This window comes from Penicillium hispanicum, assembly GCF_028827665.1.
Source record: "Penicillium hispanicum strain IBT 35686 chromosome Unknown utg000001l_segment0_segment0, whole genome shotgun sequence".
Classification (NCBI taxonomy): domain Eukaryota; kingdom Fungi; phylum Ascomycota; class Eurotiomycetes; order Eurotiales; family Aspergillaceae; genus Penicillium; species Penicillium hispanicum.
In genome coordinates, this window is record NW_026623193.1 from 4,628,173 (window position 1) to 4,647,114 (window position 18,942).

General features: G+C 49.1%; 4 protein-coding genes across 4 annotated transcripts; 2 read left to right on the plus strand and 2 right to left on the minus strand.

Annotated features, from left to right (window-relative positions):
- Positions 1-860: 860 nt before the first annotated feature.
- On the plus strand, positions 861-1,447 carry N7459_001745 (uncharacterized protein; the record flags this gene model as incomplete). Its single annotated transcript, XM_056940930.1, has 2 exons — positions 861-1,152; positions 1,224-1,447. 2 exons carry the CDS (start codon positions 861-863, stop codon positions 1,445-1,447), a joined length of 516 nt encoding a protein of 171 aa, XP_056805210.1.
- Positions 1,448-2,104: 657 nt separating this feature from the next.
- N7459_001746 (nuclear transport factor 2 family protein) lies at positions 2,105-2,873 on the minus strand (the record flags this gene model as incomplete). Its single annotated transcript, XM_056940931.1, has 2 exons — positions 2,105-2,498; positions 2,794-2,873. 2 exons carry the CDS (start codon positions 2,871-2,873, stop codon positions 2,105-2,107), a joined length of 474 nt encoding a protein of 157 aa, XP_056805211.1.
- Positions 2,874-4,545: 1,672 nt separating this feature from the next.
- N7459_001747 (serine/threonine-protein kinase) lies at positions 4,546-8,459 on the plus strand (the record flags this gene model as incomplete). Its single annotated transcript, XM_056940932.1, has 5 exons — positions 4,546-5,138; positions 5,191-5,919; positions 5,972-7,800; positions 7,852-8,172; positions 8,224-8,459. 5 exons carry the CDS (start codon positions 4,546-4,548, stop codon positions 8,457-8,459), a joined length of 3,708 nt encoding a protein of 1,235 aa, XP_056805212.1.
- Positions 8,460-9,087: 628 nt separating this feature from the next.
- N7459_001748 (uncharacterized protein) lies at positions 9,088-17,434 on the minus strand (the record flags this gene model as incomplete). The annotated part of the gene is made up of 8 exons (XM_056940933.1): positions 9,088-9,933; positions 9,986-10,306; positions 10,359-12,180; positions 12,326-13,977; positions 14,028-15,172; positions 15,220-16,600; positions 16,770-16,957; positions 17,062-17,434. The coding sequence occupies 8 exons, from the start codon at positions 17,432-17,434 to the stop codon at positions 9,088-9,090; spliced, it is 7,728 nt and encodes a 2,575-aa protein (XP_056805213.1).
- Positions 17,435-18,942: the final 1,508 nt, after the last annotated feature.

Consider the following 18,942-nt stretch of genomic DNA (forward strand, 5'->3'; position numbering starts at 1 on the left):
TCTGCGGGCTCTAGAGAGAGACGACGCGACCAGTTCATTAGACGGCTCAAGTATCAAATATCGGTGCAACCCATCTCCTATCAATCCCGCCAAAGGGCGACCTCATTACCATCACAGCAAGATGAAGGCTTCGACAGATTCATCCAGGATTTTTAGTGCGCACCTCGTTCCGAAAAAGTGGGACTGAGAGTATCGAAGGAACAGCCTATCTCGATTCCTACGATCTGCACGACCTATCGCAAGCTTGAACCGCTGCCGGCATCGGAAAACAAGCACACTGGATCTGCTCTCACGGATCTCCTGCGAGAGTGATTTGCAGCTCACTCGCGTCCTCGACATCCCACCAGTCCCCACCGACACCCTGGGCGCAGCGCACGTACTGTAGTGTGTGCACTAAATCGACTAGAGATGGATCCCAGCCCACCAAGCTTCGATAGGATCGGTCAGATCAACCAATGAATGACCTGCCTCATATTGTAGCCTGGTGTCCTCCACCTCTTGAGAGGCCGAGGTCTATCGCGCAGGGCCAGCTCATCGAGCTAGAGCATGCCATGAGTGGCCGTCCCACTCCTTAGAGTTCGATAGCACGAAAAACAAGCAATACACAAGCAAAACATCTCCACGCTGTCCAAGTCTTAGCTCCCTCGGGCTCACATCATTGGCTTCTCCTGTGAGCCACTAACTGGGAGAACTGGACCTCCTTGGTCTGGATGGGCGTGGAAGTGGCGTAATGGCTTCAGCTAGGGCAAAAGATCCATACCCCCTCTTTTGAATCGTCGCATCCGATATATTCACCCCTCTTCTCTTTTTCGCTTCCTCGGTCTTCTCACACTTTGCGTCCACGCGAGATATTCAGCATCATGTCTTACCAGAACGACAACTACGGTGGTGGAAACGACAGCTACGGCAACCAAGGTGGTGGCTTTGGTGGAAACCAGGGTGGTGGCAATGACAACTATGGCAACCAGAACTCTGGCTTTGGTGGAAACCAAGGTGGTGGCCAGGATAGCTATGGCGGTGGTGGAAATGACAACTATGGCAACCAAGGTGGTGGCTTTGGTGGAAACAATGACTCGGGCAACCAGTCCTCTGGAAACCACGGAGGCAATTCCTCCGGCGGCGGTCTTGGTGGCATTCTCAACAAGGCTCAGGGTGAGTTTATGATTGGCATCTCGGACTTCCTGTTGATCCTTTGCACGGACTAACGATCGACTTGACGAAAGACTTCTTGAACCAGGGCGGTGGTTCTAGCAACAACAACAACAGCAGCAGCAGCAGCAACAACAACAACAACAACAACAACAACCAGCAAGGAAATTCCCTGGAAAACTTCGCAGACTCTGCTGTCGACAAGGAAGTTGACCAATACGCCCCGTCGGGAATGAGCAACACCATCAACAACGGGATCAACAACGGGATCAACAACGAGATCAACAAGTTCATGTGAGCATGCCTCGATCACTTTCGGATTGAAAATGGCACGAGTGTTTGGGGCTCGCTACGATTCTCATCGAGGTATCCTTCAAAGCACATATTCGTCAATATATAAATCATTTCTCCAAAGAGTTTTCTTATCAAGACGCCGTAGACTGCATATATGTGATGGGGAGAAGAAAATGGTAAACTAGACCTGCATGCTAAACGATTCCATTTATGCGCTGCTATGTGTGGAATCTATATAGAAAGAGTGTTGGTTTAGTCCACAGATCGATGGATAATTTATTCAACCTGGTCTAGATTCGTAATAGTAGGATGAAACTATCCATGGATGCCTTTTCCCCCGGGGAACAGGTAAGTCAGGCTTCTTTGCACAAGCAATCGCAGAAAAGAAATCTTGGCCCCATCTTCAAGTTGAGTTGAAGATGCACGACGTGCATGTTGACTCCGATGAGATATACATACTTCCCTTCCAAAATGTTCCAGCACTCAGATTGATGCACTGTGCCATATATATAGGTGCATTGTAATACCTAGGTGCAATTGCACACAATACCACGAACGGTGTATGTATTCTGATAAAGGCAATGATCAAGATACCAACTTTAACTAGGGAAAGCTAGAAATCATGATTCCTTCTAGATTTACACAAAGGAAAAGGATCATATCACCAGTGCTGACTGTTGATAGGAACCTCGTCCACATCAACGCCTTCGACAAACCAGCGGCCTTCACCATTCCCGTCCGGTCCGAGGAGTAGATCATTGCCACTCATCATGCGCTTGCACATCTTGCCCGTCTCGCGATCAAACGTCCAATCTTCCAGGCCGTAGCATCGCTTCCACCGCATCCCATCATTTACATCTTGGTACTCGTACCAAAACTGCACGGCAATACGGTCGTCACGGAACGCGAAGAGTTCTTTGCGCAAGCGGTAGTTATGCTCACGCTTCCACTTGGCTGTCAAAAAATCCACAATGGCGTCCGTCCCGGAAAAGAAAGACGTTCTATTACGCCAGGTGCAGTCTGGGGTATATGCCTGCGCGACGCGGGGAGGGTCTCTGTAGCATGGTTAGTTAACTAGGTAACTAGTTACTTGATGGACGATGGCATTACGACGTCATCGCCGTGTAGTCCTCTAGTTAACTAACTAGTTAACTATTGAGAAAAGAAGCCCAGGACAGCAGAATTGGTATCATCGCCCACGCCGTAAGAGGCATTCTCGCATGTGCTCAGCATGCTCGCACGGACAAACATTGAGTGTCAAGAATGCAAGGGATGAAACTCCATCACCCTTTCTGGGGCCACATGGGGTAACTATTCAGGATCAATGTTGCATATGAGATCAGAACTTACTGGGTGTTCCACATATTCTGGGCGGCTTTGACCTTCTGCCGGGCTGTTTCTTCGGTAAAGGGAGGCAAGATGTTCGCCATGGTGCAGTTTGAGGTGGAGGATACTGTTGATCAGTTGGTTCGGGGGAAGTTGGAAGAGTGAAGTGGGAAGATGCGACCGTAAAAAAGAGATCTAACACCGCCTGAATATAGATCCACCGAGCACTCTGACTCATTGTGAGCATCGTGCGCTGATTAATATATACACCTACACTATATATCCTACCGACTCATTTTCCCGAAATCGAGTCGGGATTTGATCGGGATCTGAGAACGTTAAGCACGTCATCGAGGCTGAACCAATGAGCCATCTGGAACGTTCCTTTGCGACGAGTTTACGGCGTTTGTCTCCATTGAAGACTGAGCATTGAATCTGGCCTTGACTTGATTGGGGCTTGGATTATAGAAAATCGTGGCTACGCAGCCTCCATGCGGACGATATGGTGATGGATATTTGGTTCTTCTGAATATATATCTGAGAAACACGCAGGTAGTTGACTGTTACCCCGGGTAATTTGAGCACAACACAAAAAGAAAAAAAAAAAAAAAAAAAAAAGATGGCGTAAAACCCCGAGAAAGAATAATCGCTAAATACAAGGCGTCAGAATTCATTCAATATTGCTCAACTATAGAATCCCAACTATAGAGGATGGATAATGGAAGAGGAGCCATAGTCTCCGTGCAGACTAGTCGTATACACGCCGTGCATAATCCAGACACGAGATCGACGGAGCCAGTTTGTGGACAATCGTGGCAATCAAGTTGAATTCGAGGTTAGCAACTCGACCAGGACTGTAGGGGATTGGAATGCCAACGATAATGTGAGCCCCCTTGGGCGCCTACGATAGACGATAAGAGACCATGATTGCAGGCACATTGCTCCCCTCCCCCTGCGGTCGTGGGAATGTATACCGAGTGGACTTGCCCGACCCTAAACAAAACTCGATATTGCTGTCTAGAGTGTTTGTTTGGCTGTGAGAGATGACGATCGGCTCGACTTGTTTCAGCCGTTTCACGGGTGGTTGTGCTTCGAGTAAACCATGTCAACAGTGTCGATCTAGATAGTAAACGAGTGGTCAACTTTGATCTCGAGTACAAGAGTCGAGAGAAGGTAACAGGAATCCCAAAATCGTAACTACAAAATAAGATGGCGATCGGTCAGGAAAGACAAAAGCTAAAACTTGTTGCTGAAGAGGTTGAAAGAGAGAGAGAGAGAGAGCAGACGCATTCCAGCTCGTCGTGACGGAGAGGAATCTTAGTCCATTCCACACCCGTCACAACAGTCGTGCTCAGGCATGCCAGGGCCTTTTCCCTCCCACCCAACCTCTCGCGACTTTTGATCACAGCCGGACCTCTGCAAGTCTCTCTCTCTCTCGGCCTTCGTGTCATCCATCGGGTTCACAGCTTCCGAAACGCCTCTCGTTTGATCCCCTTCGACCCCACGATGCTATATTGAACAGTCACCAGTCATTCATTACCTGTCCAGAGACTTCTGGAGTCGATCCTTACCAATATCCTTTCTTTTGACGAGCGCTCCTAGTGAGAATTGACGTTGTTCATCGTTTAATCGGATCTCTAATAGGTGGGTTGGGACAAAAGCGTCGCTCGGGTTGTGTGTGAGGGCTAATGATACCCAGCTTTCTACTAACCACATCTTGTCGTGAATACAAACCCATGTTCTCGTGAATACATGTGGACCAGCAGCCCACGAATAATGGACCAAACGATGTTGGATCTAGACGATCCTCTTCGGAGACGTCAACCCTTGACGGACGCATCTAGTCGGATGAATCACTCCCGATCTCCCAGAGTCGAAACACCCAGTGTGCGAGTCGAAGATATTGATGTACTCAAGACGCCAGATCGCATGTCAGTTGTGATGAGCCCCACGCCGAGAGACAAGGAGAATCAGCGACTGTCAGTCGCAACGGACTTTCAATCGGAATCCGCCCGTAACTCGGTGGTGTCGGCTGCTTCTATCTTGTCGAACAAGGGAAAAAGAAAGACACATGTTGGGCCATGGCAACTTGGGAGGACTCTGGGGAAAGGCGCCACAGGACGCGTCCGACTGGCTAAACATGCCGTCACCGGTCAAACTGCGGCAATTAAGATTGTCTCGAAAAAGTCGGCAGCCATGGTTCAGAGTGAAAGTATTGCAGCAATGGATCGGAATGTCAGCAGCTTCTCTGGTTTCTCCAATGCACGGCACATGCCATGTGGAATTGAGCGGGAAGTGGTTATCATGAAGTTGATTGAACATCCCAATGTGATCAGTCTGTATGATGTGTGGGAAAACAGAGGAGAACTGTGGGTATTGCGAATGCCATTGAGAGCTTTCCGTATTAACTTGCGTTTTCAGGTACCTGGTTCTCGAATATGTGGAAGGGGGTGAGCTTTTCGACTACGTTTCTCAAAATGGACCTCTTCCAGAAGAAGAGGCCGTTCGACTATTCCGTCAGATTATTGCTGGACTGGGATATTGCCACAGGTTCAACATCTGCCACCGTGATTTGAAGCCGGAGAATATCTTGCTGGATGGCAATCACAACGTCAAATTAGCGGATTTCGGTATGGCTGCGCTCCAACCCGCAGGTCACTTGTTGAATACCTCTTGTGGAAGTCCCCATTACGCAGCCCCTGAGATCATTTACGGGCGCAAGTATCGTGGTGACAGAGCCGACATGTGGAGCTGCGGGATCATATTATTTGCTCTTCTGACAGGATATCTGCCATTTGATGGTGGCGACCTCCCGAGTACACTGAGACTAGTCAAGCGAGGCGAGTACATGATTCCGTCGGAATTGAGTGCTGAGGCAGCCGATCTGATCCAAAGGATTCTGCAAAAACGACCAGAGGACAGAATTTCAATGCAAAGCATTTGGCTGCATCCCCTACTGACAAAGTATGAAAAGCTCCACAATGCGATGGCCGATCACTACATCGGACCTGCCCCTCGGTTGTCAATTGAGGACTGCGGAGCACCGGTTGCGTGCCGTCAAGATATGGACTTCGACATCCTGCGCAACCTTCAAACTCTGTGGCATGATGCAAAGCCAGATGATCTCATTGACAGAATCATGTGCATCGAGTAAGTGATCTTCCATACCGGACACTACCTACAATTGTTAACACCTTGCAAGGCCGAGCCATGAACGCATGTTTTACAACGCTCTCGTGAAGTTTCGAGATGAGCAGCTTGAGAATTACCAGGGTCAGCCGTTGGAGTACTCAGCTAGCGATTACCACCATATCTCCCGGCCGGGCGGCAAGGTTCGCAGAGGAAGAAGTCAAAACGGCCGAACAGTTTCCAACAAGAAATCGCATATCTCGAGGATTAAAGACCTCTCTCCTCAAGAGCCGAAGTCGTGTGGAAGTGTCGAGAGCTATGATCCGTACCGATCGCCCAAGACCCATGGATCTGCAGCTGAAGCAAAGTATGCCCAAATCACAATCCACAGAGAATCCCCTCCAAGTCCCCCAATGGAACAGTTTTCGCCTATTGTGAAGCCTCCTCCCTCGATTGTAGAGGAGGAAGAACCAGAGGAGGCAGACCCCGTGGCTAGCTCGCCTTTTACCGTTCTACAAAAGAGGAAGCACAAAGTCAGCTCCATGAAGTCTGTTCAATCTGGCAAGGTGCAAAACTCCAGCTCTCGGTACCATGGCCTGTCTACTCGCTCGACGAGCTACCGTCGCAATGTTTTATTTCATCATGCGCGGAACCGCTCTCAAGGATCCACGAAACCCAAGCGGCGAAAGACTGCCCAGAATCAGCAAACTGATCTCAAACGGTCTCCCAGCGCCGCTAGTCTGCAAATGATGGCAGATGGCATTGACGTGCCAACAATGCCCAGCAGTCCACCACTCCCCGCCCCGCCAGCCCTCGTCCGTCCCGGTGGTGTCAAGGTAAAGAGCTTGGGCCAAGCAAGAAAAGTCCGAGGGTCCGATTTCACATGGAGAGAGGATGCACGCAAAGTCTCAAATGAACTAGGTCAGATTTGTGAGGAAGCGTTCAATGGAAGCTCTGTCACCACAATGCGCAGTACGAGTACTGGAACAGGATACGAGACTCCTGCCACTCCAGTATCTATTGCCAGCCCAGAGCAGCAAGCGAAGCCTACTACCAGGCCCACATCAGTGACTCCGAAGGACTCGGGTCGATCGTACAGTATCCAAGAACTAACAGAGACGCGCCGAAAGCTTGTCGAGCATAGCAAAGGCAGGAGTGACAACATTCCCGCGTACTTGTCTGGGGTGATTGGCCACCTTGACCGATTGATTGAGGAGGATGAGGCCAAGCATCGCACTAAACAAGATCTGGAAGACAGAACCCAAGCACTTGCTGACCCATTCGTGGCTACATACAACGAAGCTTCTTTGCCCGTTATCAATGAGGAGTTCGCAAGCCCTGTGCGTGGTCCTGGTGACATCAGCCACAATACGAAGCCAGGGCCACGTCAACCCAACCGCAACAGTGATGCGAAGGCCACTATCCGCATGGTGCCTCACAGTTCTATGCGTTCAATTGAAGAAGTTAAACCTTTGATGATCCGCAAGAAGAATCAGTCCAACCGCTCAGATATCCAGAGTAGTGATGGGGTGGATTCTTCCCGGGCTTTCTCTGCCAGTTCACGCCAGACCCGTCACCCTTGCGGTCTGGACCCGATCCAGGAAGTTCCACTTTCTCCAAAGAGAGTTGACAAGGGCCCAGAGAGCAAGAAGTGGTCGTGGTTCAAGCACCGCCCGCATGTTTCTGATATCCCACCGGCCCTTCCACCCAAGGATCGACAGCCCATTGCCCCCAGCAATGGTACTATTAATCAAAGCGCGTCACAGGAGCCGGCTTCCCCGATCAAGTCGGATGACGAGAAGCTACACACGCGGAAAACTTCCATGGAGCGATTCGGTGGTGTGTTGCTCAAGAAGTTGATGCCAAAGAAATCCAACAAGGCCGCTTCTCAGCCCGGCAACGGTACGTTGAGCATCCTGAACGCTTGTAGCGCCAGGCTGACCAACAATAAAGACAAAGACAAGACGAACTCGATTGAACCTCGCAATTCAAGTCTCCCCTGCAAAGGTCTCACTGATCCGGACAGCTCCTTCGAACACGAGGATCCACACAACCCTTTCAATGACAAGCGACGGTCACTTGCAAACCAGAACTGGTTCGCACGAGTGTTCCAAATTAAACCAGCCTCCAGAATTATCGCATTGAACACAACGAAAGTCAAGGGCCGCAAGGAAGTCTACAAGATGCTGCGGGATTGGAAGGATTTCGGTATGGAAAACGTGTATATGGACAAGAACAACAGCATTGTCCATGGACAATTAGGCGAGCTTAACTGTAAGCTGACCTCACTGTGGCTTTTCGATGAAAATATTCTAACTTCAACAGTCCTTCGTCTCCGAGAAGTCGAGTTCACTGCAGAGTTCTTTACTGTACTTGAACATGGCCGTCAAGCCAACCTGAGTCTCATCCGATTCAAGCAAGAGCGTGGTGCGGCCTCGTCATTCAACAAAGTCGTTGATACAGTCTATCTCATGTTGAAACAACGTGACTTGATTGTTGAGGACCCGGTGCGAGCGAAGAAAATGTCGCGTGTGCTGGATAATATCCCAAACAGTGCTTGATCGGTTTGACTCTTTCCTTGCCAACCCGCCTATCTTCATTTCTACCACGTCATTCGTCAGCACGCCCTCATTGCTGCGTTCCAGCCCGCAAAAGCGCTCATAGAATCTCCTCACCTTCCCTGCAGTTCGGGCCTACATTCGTTTATGCCCCCGAGGCCATCCGCTATCGCTAAGCCTGATTTCGCTCACCACATCTTTCCTCTGACATCTTCTTTGCTCCATCATGTTTTGCCTTCTGTGTTGTGCATTTACCCGTTACCTCATGTTCTCACCACCTACCGAAAATCTGTATTGTCCCTGGCACTCTTTTTGCATTGTCTTTCCCATTTTGTCTCTATTCAATGCTTTCAGCCCGACTTTGACCACGCTCAAGATTGCGGTGTAATACATAATCCCAGTCTTCTAGAGGTTTGTGGGACTGGATTTTACTTTTGAATCATATGCTCTGGAAGAAAACGGCAGGGATGAGTACATGTAGTTAGCGAACGCAATCAATTTAACTCCAACAATTGTTTCTGCGCCATAAACGCAGTCTTGGACGAAGCAAGATAGCTTCTCATACACCAGTCTTCAATCCAGAGATGTAGTAGCCTAATTACTGCAGAAAATGGATTGCAATTTTCTCTTCTTACTCTGACACCAGACCGGAGCTCTTTGCAATCTTTTGGCTCAGATCCATGATGCTGTTCCCATTTACCAAATCCAGAGTGGAGACCTTGGCACCCAGGGAATTGGCAATCCATCCCTTGAAGTCCATTGTTACCAGCGAATCTACTCCATACGAGGTAATAGGCCGGCTGGGCTCTATGTCCTCCGATGGAATGGACATCATTGCGGATAGTTTCTGGGAGATGGCCTGCACCATCTGACTGATGACCTTCTCCTTGTCAACAGTGGCATCTTGTCTCTGTAATTGCTCTTTTATGGACGGTCCCGACTCTTCCTTCGGTTCAGATGTGTGGGCATCAGCAGGTACTGCACGGAGGTGTGTGAACAGTGGGTACTGGAAGAACTCGGGGAGTTGCACGCCACGGCGGAAGAAGTACGCTGCATCTCGGAGACCAGCAACTGTGTGGCACGTCGCAATCGATTTAGCTGCTTTCCACCGAGGATCGACATGATATTCGATTAAGGATAAGAGTTCTTCCTCGCTTGTTGTAAGATGGGACAACGCGCCAGAAAGCTTGCTATCTTTGTTGTCGGCCAGCCAGCCAGCAGATAGAACACTGCCGAGATTGAGAGACATGGCGGGGAACCCCTTTCGCACTAGATGTTCCGCCAGCCTGTCCATGTACATGTTTGCGGCGCTGTAATTGGCTTGGCCTCGGTTTCCGATGATTGCGGACGAGGAAGACAGCAGGAGTAGGAAGTCAAGGTCGCGTGGAAGCGCCTCGGCAAGATTGGCCGATCCTTGCACCTTCGGGGTTACGCATTGCTGCCATTGCAGTGCAGACATGTTGGGAAACATTGAATCCTGTCGAAGTATGAACATACAATGTTATAAGGAAGCCCGAATATGAACTTACTCTTAGAACCATTGAGCATTGGAAGCAGCCCTTGATAGGTGGCATCATTGGCTGAAATGAGGCCAAAGTCTTGGTGAGCATTTCTTGATCTGTGATATCGCAAGCTCTTACTTCAGCCCGGCAACCCTTATCACGCAATCCTTGAATAAACTGGTGCGTGGTATCTCCTCGTAAGCCAGAACGAGAGAGAAAAATAAAGTTCTTTGCTCCTCTGGCAGCCATCCACAGCGCAATACTTCTTCCTAATCCACCGAGTCCACCAGCCAGGACATATGAAGCATTTGCTGGGAATTGGTAGGGTTGCGGCGGCGGAGGATATTTCTAGGATCGCGTTAGTGACGAGCCATGAAGATCTCATAGACACCAAGCTTACAGGAACAATGTCTTTTGCATGTGGCTTCAGAATCACAGATCCTGCCATTTCCCCTTCTTGGGCAAGTGAAACGGCCCGTGGAATCTCAGAGAAGGTAAACTGCGTTTGGGGTTGAGGGCAATGAATCTGGGACTTGTCATATAAATCAGCGACTTCCCTCAAGACTCCACAGAGCATGTCCGGCTTCTGCTGAGCCAGTTGAATGATGTCAACGCTGGCGTAGATGGCTCCACGGGAGAACGGTAGCATGTCAAGGCTGGTTCGGAAAGATGTGGCATCCTTGATGAGATCAATGAACCTTCCAAATGGCGCAAGGCATCTCCAAGAGGCATGAGATGCTGCGCTCGCTCTTGTCTGTAATACAACGTCCAGTCCTCTTCCAGCAGTTTTCCGCTCAATAGCTGCTTGGAAAGTGTCATCTCCTTCGTATAAAACCTGATCCTCCTGGAGACTATAAGATTTTAGAAGAATAGCCTTCTCCTCCACTGTAGAAACGGTTGCAAAGATGTTCGCAGCTGCGAGTCGCGCAATCTGGATTGCAGCTTGCCCAATGCCATTGGCAGCAGAATGTATCAGAACGTTCTCATTCGGTTGAATGTCTGCCACTCGGTTCAGACTGTAGACAGCAGTGGAAAAGGTTGACGCAATGACGGATGCATCTATGGATTTCTCGGCATTTTCAATCCTCTGCGTCAACCTGGACGATGTAATCAAGAATGTCCCTAAACCGTCTGAGCTTGCACTCATGGCAATTACTCGGTTGTCAAGATCAAGGTGGTGGACTTTTGATCCCTTTTCGACAACCTTCCCGACGACGTCGAAGTGTTGGCCATTTGTGCTCGTCGTACTCAGCAAGGTAAGACCCCAGGCCTCGACGTAGATCTTAACTTCATTGTCAAGCAGCGCCCTTTGCTGTGAAGGGTCTTCAATGAACTGAAAAGTCTTGGTACCTATTAATGATCTGGTTGAAATTTTCAATGGATGGTCCAGGTTAAGCCCCAGTGGCTCGGAAACAGGTTGAGGGTTGAACTTGGACTGTAGATAATCATTGACAGCCTGGGCGGGATGCAGCTGGTTGACCCAAAGCATTTCCTCTCGGAAGGTGTACTCTCCATTGCTCTCAATTCTCTTTGGGTCTGCAAAGCTGAAATGGAAGAGTTCCTGAATCGTTCGAACGATCTTCCTGGAAGATGGACGGGGGTCGGCAATGTCTAAAGTGACAAAATTGACGTCTTCAAAATGACGTTCCCATCGCAAGTTACGGATAAGTCCCACGGGCATAGAAGAGACAGGTTGTGTCAAAGAGTCGTTGGTTACCCATATCAAGCCACTGCAGGTCAATAACATATGCTGGATGTCATTGTAATCGTCAGACTCGAGTGTGGAAAGATTGATGGCGTCCAGACCGAGGACAACACAGACCGAGTCCTGAAGGTCATGCAGTCTAAGATGATGTGTCTGCACTGTTTGAACAAGCATCCCCGAGTAAGACGCAAATTCGGTTTTGAGCAAGGAACCAATGTCCACATTTCTGCGCTCGTCGCTCGAGTAAATAATGAAGCACTTTTTAGGAACTTTGCTGTTCACAGTCTCCCCTGAATCTACCGCCGTAGAAATGAACAGGGTTGACTCCTGAGCATCCTGTTCATTGGTGTCATGGAAAACAAGAGGATCTTGACTAAAACCAGCCTCATAGAGTTTGGTCGCCCATGTATCTTCCGTGAGACAAGTTCTTGACCACCAGTCTGGAAGTATACCAAATGAAACCGCAGAACGCATCGAGCTTCGGTTGGTGTCTTCAATCAGCACAAATTTTCCATCACTTAAAAAGTCAGTTGGCGTCGTTCAATTGGTTTGGGGGCCAAGGACCATACGGTTTGAGAAGAGACCGCATCAGGGGCAATGTCTTCTGATCATCTTTGCTCTCCCAGAGGCCCTGTATAGTTTGTTAGTTCTCCATGAAAAACCCAGAGAGCCTGGCGCGTTTACTCACATTTGCTGCCACCACGATATCATAAGATCCGACTTGAAGCCCTTGGCTGAGGATATCGGATTTCAGATTCAAATCACAGTACTGCACCTTATCGGACCACTCTTCTAATTGAGTTTCAATTCCATTGCGCAGTTCAGGTGTCACTCCAGTGAGGTCGTATTGTTTCAAGCTTGACCCAAGGGTTTTCAGAATCCCTTCCGCGATATGACTGGTCTTTGTACCGACTTCTAGAACGCGGAGGTCTGAATGGTCTTTCCCAAAAGAAGTCAAGTACTGTGACAAAAGCGGCTCAATGTCCCCGAGAAGTCTTTCCTGAAATGCTTCTGAAACTAGACACTCATGAATAGATGGGCTTTGTTGGCCTGTGAGAACAGGAACAAGATTCTTTCCGCATTCAACCAGAAGCCTCCCCAGGCCACCAGATTGGGCAATTTCAGATTGAAATGCAGCCTCAATCCCTTGGTCTTGTTGGAGATTGGCAAGTGTCGTCGGATCGACAAGCGGCAAAGCGCCTGTTTTCATGTTGGAAATAGTATCTTGCATCCAACTGAAACACTGGTCATAGTCGGGCAACAGGCGATGCCTAACTGACTGGAGTTCGTTTATGGTGTTCAAAATAATTGTCGTGCTTAAAAGCTCAAGCTTCTCAACCAGCTCCATGTCTTTTCCATCCAAGAGCCCCCGGTGGAAGTTTCGGAAGGCAGAGGCTGAAGTGAGCAAGTCTGTACTCAAGTACGGACTGATTCCATAGCATGGGTAGGCAATTAGTTCCTCCTGGGCTTGGTGTGGTAGAGCAGAAATTATCGTGCCCTTGCTCATGATCTGGCACTCGTTTCCTGCTGACCACACATTCATATTGACACTCCAATTTGACGAGTCCCGCTCTTCGCTCCAAGCATGGGCCTGGTACTTGGTCCCAGGCTTGCTGCTGAACGAGCTTGAAACCCATATTTCTTCCATGAATGTGGAGAGAAGCTCTGTTCCGAGTGGTGACATACTGGATGTACAGATGAGTGGGAACGAGTGTGCCATGCTCTCAATAGTTGTCGGGTGAAGAAGAAGTGGCGGGCTATACCCAGCTGGCATGTACTTGGAGAGCGAAGGCGTCAGAATGTCACCAATGGCTTCCCTCGCTGTCCCAGAAATTTGCATTGTGTTAACGTTATGCATTGTCGGCCCGAACACGACACCATGGGAGTGTAATTTCCCGTAGTAACTGGGAAGGTCCACATCCTTGTTGCACTTCTCTTTCGCATATCTCAGTGTGTCTCCGCCAAGCTTGATTGATGATTGAGATGAGAGCTCATTCGACTCTTTGGTGGGAGCTCTGCATTCAACGCGTACAAGGCCACAGGTGTGCTCTGTCCAAGCTTCCTTGTCTATGTCGAATGATCTCAAATAGAATTCGTACCACGGCTGATGATCATATGTTACATCTTCGGTCTTCCGCATGCTGAAGGAAACCTCGAGGCCTTCCTTTGTATCGGGGATGATGAGCGCCGCTTTGTATGAGATATTCTTTACTCGATATCCAGTAACCGGCGCCGAGGTGGTTTTGAGCAGAGACGCTGCTTCTATGGCCATGATCCAGGAAGCAACACCAGGATAGATGATGTTACCATTTATCTATACTGTATTAGTGCATTATAGTCAAGCCACTGAGGTTATGTATTTACCTGATGGTCTTTCAGCCAAGGCATTTCCGAGGTCCGTAGAACATTGCGCCATTTTGGTTCATATTCATTCCAATCCCAAGTTGAAGCTCCAAGCAACTCATGCCTGGGAAAGCGCGGGTATCTGATATTTTTCATAATCCGCGTCTGTGTCCTGCTGCTGTTATCGTGGTTGAAATTGTATGGTGGAAGAGTTGAGATCATCCGTCTGTCGCCGGGTGAAGTACAGGACGCTTGATTCACTGCGTCCAAGTTTAGAGGATAACCTCTGCTGTAGAGACTAGCCATTGTTTGTAGCAGTGTGATGTTGGACGAAGACTGTCTGGTCAAAATATGGGAGTACTCAATCACCTTGAGACTAGCATATGAAGCAAGTCCCTCCCGAATTGCGCTGCGCATTGTTGAATGCGGCCCGAGTTCAATCAACTCATCTAGACCAGGTTTGGTGGAGTCCTTCGAGGAAGAGAACTCTTCCGAGCATGCTAGCAGTAGGGCATCCGAGAAAATGACCGGCGAGGTCAGGTTTTGGACCCAGTAGTTGGCTTGATGGAGGCTATCTTCCTCCACTGCAGAGCCGGTCAACGAGGAGATCATCCGAATTCTCTGTGGGGTCTTCAACTTTTCACCCTTTGAAAGATCTTGGAGAAGCAATTGATATGTATCGGCGACTGATTGCATTTCCCGTGAGTGATACGGAACTTTGACAGGGAGTACACGCGCAAAAATGTCATTCTCGCTGCAGGCAGCTCGCAGCTTCTCAAGATCTTCACGTTCTCCTGTGATAGTGATGTTCTTAGGACTGTTGACACATCCAATCTCTGGGACCTTGCTGAACTGCGGTTGCAAAGAGCTCAGGAGCTCTTTGATGGCATCAGAGGAAGCCCCGACGGCCATCATCCCACCACTGTCTCGGTTGTGGAGCGACACAGAAACAAGGCCACGGTAGTACGCTATCTTCCATGCGGCTTGCCGGGTGATTTTTCGAGAGCAGTATGCAGCAGCAATTTCTCCAGAGGAGTGACCAAGGACCACCCCGGGCAGAACATTCCAAGTGGCAAGCAATTCAACGAGAGCAACTTGAAGAACCGTGCACATTGTTTGAGAGAGAAGAGGATGATTGATGTCCTGGGACCCTTGCTCAAAGATTGCTGTTTTTGTCAGCCTGGATAAATCATGATTTTATTGAGTGACTCACATTGCACACTGTAAGGACATCCTAGCTCACTCAGGTAGGACGATGCTTCCTCTATGCTTTGGCGGAAAGCAGGATACATGAGCAAGGACGAGCCCATCTTGGACCATTGGGCACCTTGTCCAGTAAACACAAACCCTATTCTGTAATCATGGGGCTTGGCTCGAAAGGCAACAGGGGCATTGCTGTCCAGCTTTTTCTGCAGTTCATCAACCGAACTCGCCACGTGAAAAGTCTTCCAGCGAAGGTTACTACGTTTTGCCAGCAGCGTGAATGCGAGGTCCATCAGATACTTCGATTCAGCGTGTTTATTCTGCGTGCCGCTCATCAGTCCAAGGTGAGCCTTCAAAGCTTGAGCATTGCGCATCAGCCCAGGCCGGTCTGCAGCGGAAAAATGAAAGATGAGCGATCGGTTAACACAACTCGACCCATGATGCCGGTCTATAAGAGACTTCAAACTGTCGGCGTGGAGAAGAATGTCTGGGTCTGGGATGAGCGTTGTCATAGTACGGTGGGTTAATGGAGATGCCATACCATGCAGCTTGTGGTGAAGTGGTGGAGGTGTTGGAGGCGTACTGATTACGCTCTCTTCTTGCTCTGACGATCTTCCCGAGTCTGCAAGCCGATTAGCTAACTTGTCATATTCAACCCACTTTCCAAGAACGATCGTGTTACCTCTCTCGAGGAGAGTGCTTGCTTCCAAAATAGCGTGAGAATTCGTTCCTCCAAACCCAAACGAGTTGATTGACGCGCGACGCGGATGAGCGCGTTCTGACCACAAAGTTGGGCCTGTGGGAAACACCACGTTTGGAAGCCCCTCAAGTTTCGGGTTGAGCTTCTCGAAATTCGCAAGGCCGGGAATCAGCTGCTCTTCCAGCATGATAATCACCTTGATCAGTCCTGCCATACCGGCTCCGCCTTCCAAATGCCCCAGGTTGGCTTTGACGCTGCCAATATACAGCGGGCATGTTCTCTCAGCGACGTTGAATGCTTTCGAGATTGCCTTGGCCTCAAGGGGATCACCCACGGGAGTACCGGTTCCATGAGCCTCGACATAACCGGTGTCATTAACATCGAGGTTGGCCGCAGCATATACTTGTTTAATCAATGCTTCTTGGGCTTCGGGGTTAGGGAGACTGAGCCCTTGTGTTTTGCCATCTTGATTGGATCCAGTGCCACGCACAATCGCCCGGACTGTGTCCCCATCACGCAGCGCCGCAGCAAGAGGCTTGACAATGACGGTGCCAACTCCCTCGCCCCGGCTGTAGCCATTAGCACGATGGTCGAAACTGAAACATTTCCCATCGGGAGACAGAACTCCTAATGTGCTCAGTTGCATTGTGGAAGCAGGGTGCTCAATGAGATTTACGCCGCTGATAATAGCCTAATTCCAATATTAGGCTCGGTCATTTGGGAAATGTTGAATGTAGACTTTCCATATCAGATTCGCCGGATTGGACGCCAGTGCAAGCCTGGTGGAATGCCACCAGACTGCTAGAGCAAGCCGTGTCAATGGTCAGACTGGTACCTCTCAAATCATAAAACCAGCTAACTCGATTTGACAAGATGGATGCACACGTTCCCGTGGCTCGGTGCTTTTGCAGCATCTCCAAATCGGCGTTGGCCAAGGCAAGATGGTCATTGTTGGATGCGCCAACGTAGACAGAAGTGTTCGAGCCCGCGACTTGGCTCAGTGACACACCAGCTGCCGGCACCCAATTTTTGTCAGCCACAAGTAATGCTATTAGAAATAGAAAATGGACAGCTGTATTCTCCGCACTATAGCATGTAGAATGGGGTTGACTGGTCCAGTAGTTCTCTTCCAAGGAGATATTCGCTACATACCGTTCTCCAGAGCGTGGTAGACACTTTCCAACAATAGCTTTTGTTGGGGATCCATGGAGGCGATCTCGTTGGCAGTCAGATTGAAGAGCGACGTATCCAAGGCGTTGATATCGCCTTCCAGGAAATATCCACATTGTGCAGCAAAGGTGGCTCCATGGTCAGGATCAGGGTGGTAGTAGGAGCTAGCATTGAACCTTGACCTAGGAACTGGACCAGCGGCAGAACGCTGCTCCAGGAGCATCTTCCACAGGTTCTCGGAAGTGGTGGCATCTCCAGCAAACCGACCAGAAAACCCAATGATTGCCAATGGTTCAAGAGAAACGGCAGACTGATCGGCCGACCCGGCGTATACACCGTCCTTTAGACGTTCCATCTTCGAACGTGAGCGACTCTGAGCTTCCTTGAGAGGCTTTCCGTACTTTTTTACTCATAAGTCTTTATACATAGCCTTGGAAACTCATCGCCTACACTATCCAATACATTTCTCGTCTGTTCGTGGCCCCCACGACGGTTTGTTTCACAGGAAATAACAGGGGGAGCGGAAACAATACTTTAACCGGAGGCACGGACGCCATTCGGATGTCGATCGCGCCAATCCACCGGGACCTAGCCTACAGTAGTTTACTAATATGAAGAGGATGAAATCACACGGAGATAATCGACTTCGCTGCCCGTATGAGGTAATTCAAAGGAGTCAGGCTGGCCGTGAGATTGTAAACCGGAAATTGCTGTGGGGGGGTCGGAAACCTTGAGTAATATTCTTATTGACTAGATACAAATTTTCTAGTATCAGAATGCTACCAAAGTATTCTTTTGGACTAGCGGTAAAAATATTGATCCGTCTTCCTCGGCTATCTCTCTGTAGCGCTTCCATTCTGGTGAACAGGAAGCCCAGTACAATCACCTGCCGCCAATAAATTCATAACTTCGATTGGAGATGTTGATCGCGGTGATTTAACGATGAAGCTTGCCATGGCTAGTAAATATGGTTAATTTTTAGGCTACAGGTGGAGTCTGCCGTGTCCCGTCAACGGTTCCATGGTTGGGCGACGCTGAACATTTTGACAGCTGTCACCTGACCCCCGTTTGAGTGTATACCTCGTGAACATAGTATATCGTATTGCATCCAATACAGGGGAGTTGAGTGCATAATATTTGACACCGCTCATTAAATTCAACTGCTCTCTCCTAGAGCCTTGTTCCACCATATTCCGATGCAGTCTTCAATGCGAGCCCGCCAGATGAATCTGAGCTTGATATTCCCATCATCAAACAAGTAATGTCTGCTATGAGCACTGGAATTACTAAACATAAAGGCAGACTTACTCATGTCCTGTTACGTCTCCCAGAGATGAAGCAACGTCCTCATCGAAAGCCTGGGGCTCTTGGAATCTGTTTTGAAGTATGTGTTGGCAAGCTATGTTTTAAGGGAGTTCAACCTTGTTTGTCACAAACGTGTATCCTACCTAGGTAGCAAGGCCCCAATTACCTCCTAGCTTCTGGTTGAAAAAGAGGGCAACATCATCGGTATTATCAATTATTAGCAGAACTCGCCAACGCTCCCTTGGTCGAGGGCTTTAAATGTTCTCTATCCCTCTAGTCCTTATTAGTATTCTTCTCTTTCCAGTTGACCAACCAAAGGACAAATCGATATGCGAAGAGTGCCAATTGATGCCTAAGCAAAATGCGATTGTCATAATGTCTGGCCGTCAAGTTTGTTCTGAGGGCCTCAGCTTTTCCCGGCAACCCGCGGCTATCCAGCCACTAAAATGAGCGTGAGGAACTGCGGCAATTCCCCGGTTTCTCCACATTTAGAATCAAGATCTTGAGGTATCCTTACACTTGCAGACTATGAGTGTGAAACAGTCCAGTTAAATCAAT